The sequence below is a fragment of the Etheostoma spectabile genome, chromosome 8 (genome assembly GCF_008692095.1).
Source record: "Etheostoma spectabile isolate EspeVRDwgs_2016 chromosome 8, UIUC_Espe_1.0, whole genome shotgun sequence".
NCBI classification, from domain to species: Eukaryota; Metazoa; Chordata; class Actinopteri; order Perciformes; family Percidae; genus Etheostoma; species Etheostoma spectabile.
In genome coordinates, this window is record NC_045740.1 from 16,339,666 (window position 1) to 16,341,381 (window position 1,716).

Consider the following 1,716-nt stretch of genomic DNA (forward strand, 5'->3'; position numbering starts at 1 on the left):
TTTTTTTTTTTTTTTTTTTTCGCCCAACAGGCAGCTCCCTTGTGGTTCACCCAGCTGACTTAACGTTTTCGTAAGCCGTGTTTCGAAACAAGGTTCTGGGCTCTTTTAAGTCTCCTGAACTATTTTGAATGTTCCTCCATTGTTGTCTGCGTTCTTCACCACATTTTAAAGACCCAAAAAGATTATGGAAATTCTAACATGACAGAATAAGGGCAAACCAGAAAAGAGAGAAAGAAAAGTGTGTGTGTGTGCGCGTCAGTCAGTTGCGGGGGGAACTGAGCAGTAGGGAGCCGACAGGGTTGAAACAGTAGCCTCTTCAGAGTGAAAAAACATGACTTCGTAATAATAATTTATTAATCCCGCAAGGGTAAATTACAATGTTTTCATTCTGTTGTTATTACACACGTGCACACTCATGCGCTCAATACCTATACATGCACTGGTGGAGAGATGTCAGAGTGAGCCACTGCCACCCCCAGAACTACAGCACACATTGATGTTAAAACGCATACAGGTTGGCAGGACTGTCTGAAATGTTTTGCACGCTCTTTTGCTTTAAGTTTGGTTGGTAAATGTGAAATGTTCGAGTCACACACGTCATTTATTTGTAGCCAAAACAAGGAATTTGACGACGTGCGTGTTACATCAACACGTTCTCACTCCAGCTTAGTCAGTGGCTCTCGGAGTCACATACTGATGCAAAGTCTGGCACGTGGGACAGCTGGGATTACTCAAATTTGCAGAAAAGTTGCGGTGATTGGTCAATTTTGCGAGTTGCACCAAAGTCACAATGATTCGTTGAATTCGCAAAATCCTGGAGGGACTAAATTTACCAGCTGAAGCAGATTTCAGCACCACCAACAGCAAGACAGCATGTAGAATGCGAGCGGTGACTACTGTTACAAGGCACATTGCCTATAATTTGGACAATGAGGAGTAAGCATCCAAAGATATAGTCTACTACAATCAAGCCTGTCTTGGTTGAATTGTTACTCTCAAACACAAAAAAAAAAAAAAAAGATTTAGGGCTGAACTATATAAGGAAAACATTGAATTGCAATTTTTCTGGGAGATGATCAGATTTGCTATTTTTTTATTTTTTTATTTATCGATTTATTATTATTTCCTAGTTAGCCTTAGTTCAGTATTGTCTAACATGTCATGGAACATTAAACATGAGACACCATCAAAACTGCACCATCTTCATGCGAGGAACATAGATATGAATTTCCAGCTAAATATTTTAACTAAATAAATAATTCTTTCAAATTGTGATTTTGATTTGAAAACGGTTAATCGTTAAGCCCTAGACAGATTGTCATCCAACATGATGTGGATGACTTTCCAATCAATGACTTCTCTGTTGACCACCATCAGGTTATTCCTGGTAAGAAGTATGCGACACGTGTGGCCCCTAACCATCTCAACGTTTATATAAACTTGGCGAATCTGATCCGAGCCAACGAATCAAGACTGGAGGAGGCTGACCAGCTCTACCGACAAGCAATCAGCATGAGACCAGACTTCAAACAAGCCTACATCAGCAGGCAAGACTGTTCATTTTGTTCCAATGTTTTCTTTTTTAAATCAATGCTAAGCTACCGTACTTAACAGTTTGTCTTAAATTGGCTTTTTTGTTTTTGACCATATTACTATTCTGACCTTTAAAGTCAGACTAGGCAGATCTACAGTGCTGCAACCGTACAACCCCCCCCC

General features: G+C 40.0%; 1 protein-coding gene across 2 annotated transcripts in view; it reads left to right on the top strand.

Annotated features, from left to right (window-relative positions):
• Positions 1-1,716, top strand: part of tmtc3 (transmembrane O-mannosyltransferase targeting cadherins 3) — a 31,862-nt gene that overhangs the window by 24,881 nt on the left and 5,265 nt on the right. For both annotated transcript variants that reach the window (XM_032522906.1, XM_032522908.1), the window contains exon 12: positions 1,378-1,547. In XM_032522906.1, coding sequence (XP_032378797.1) covers positions 1,378-1,547 — 170 coding nt within the window. The remainder of the gene's footprint in view (positions 1-1,377; positions 1,548-1,716) is intronic.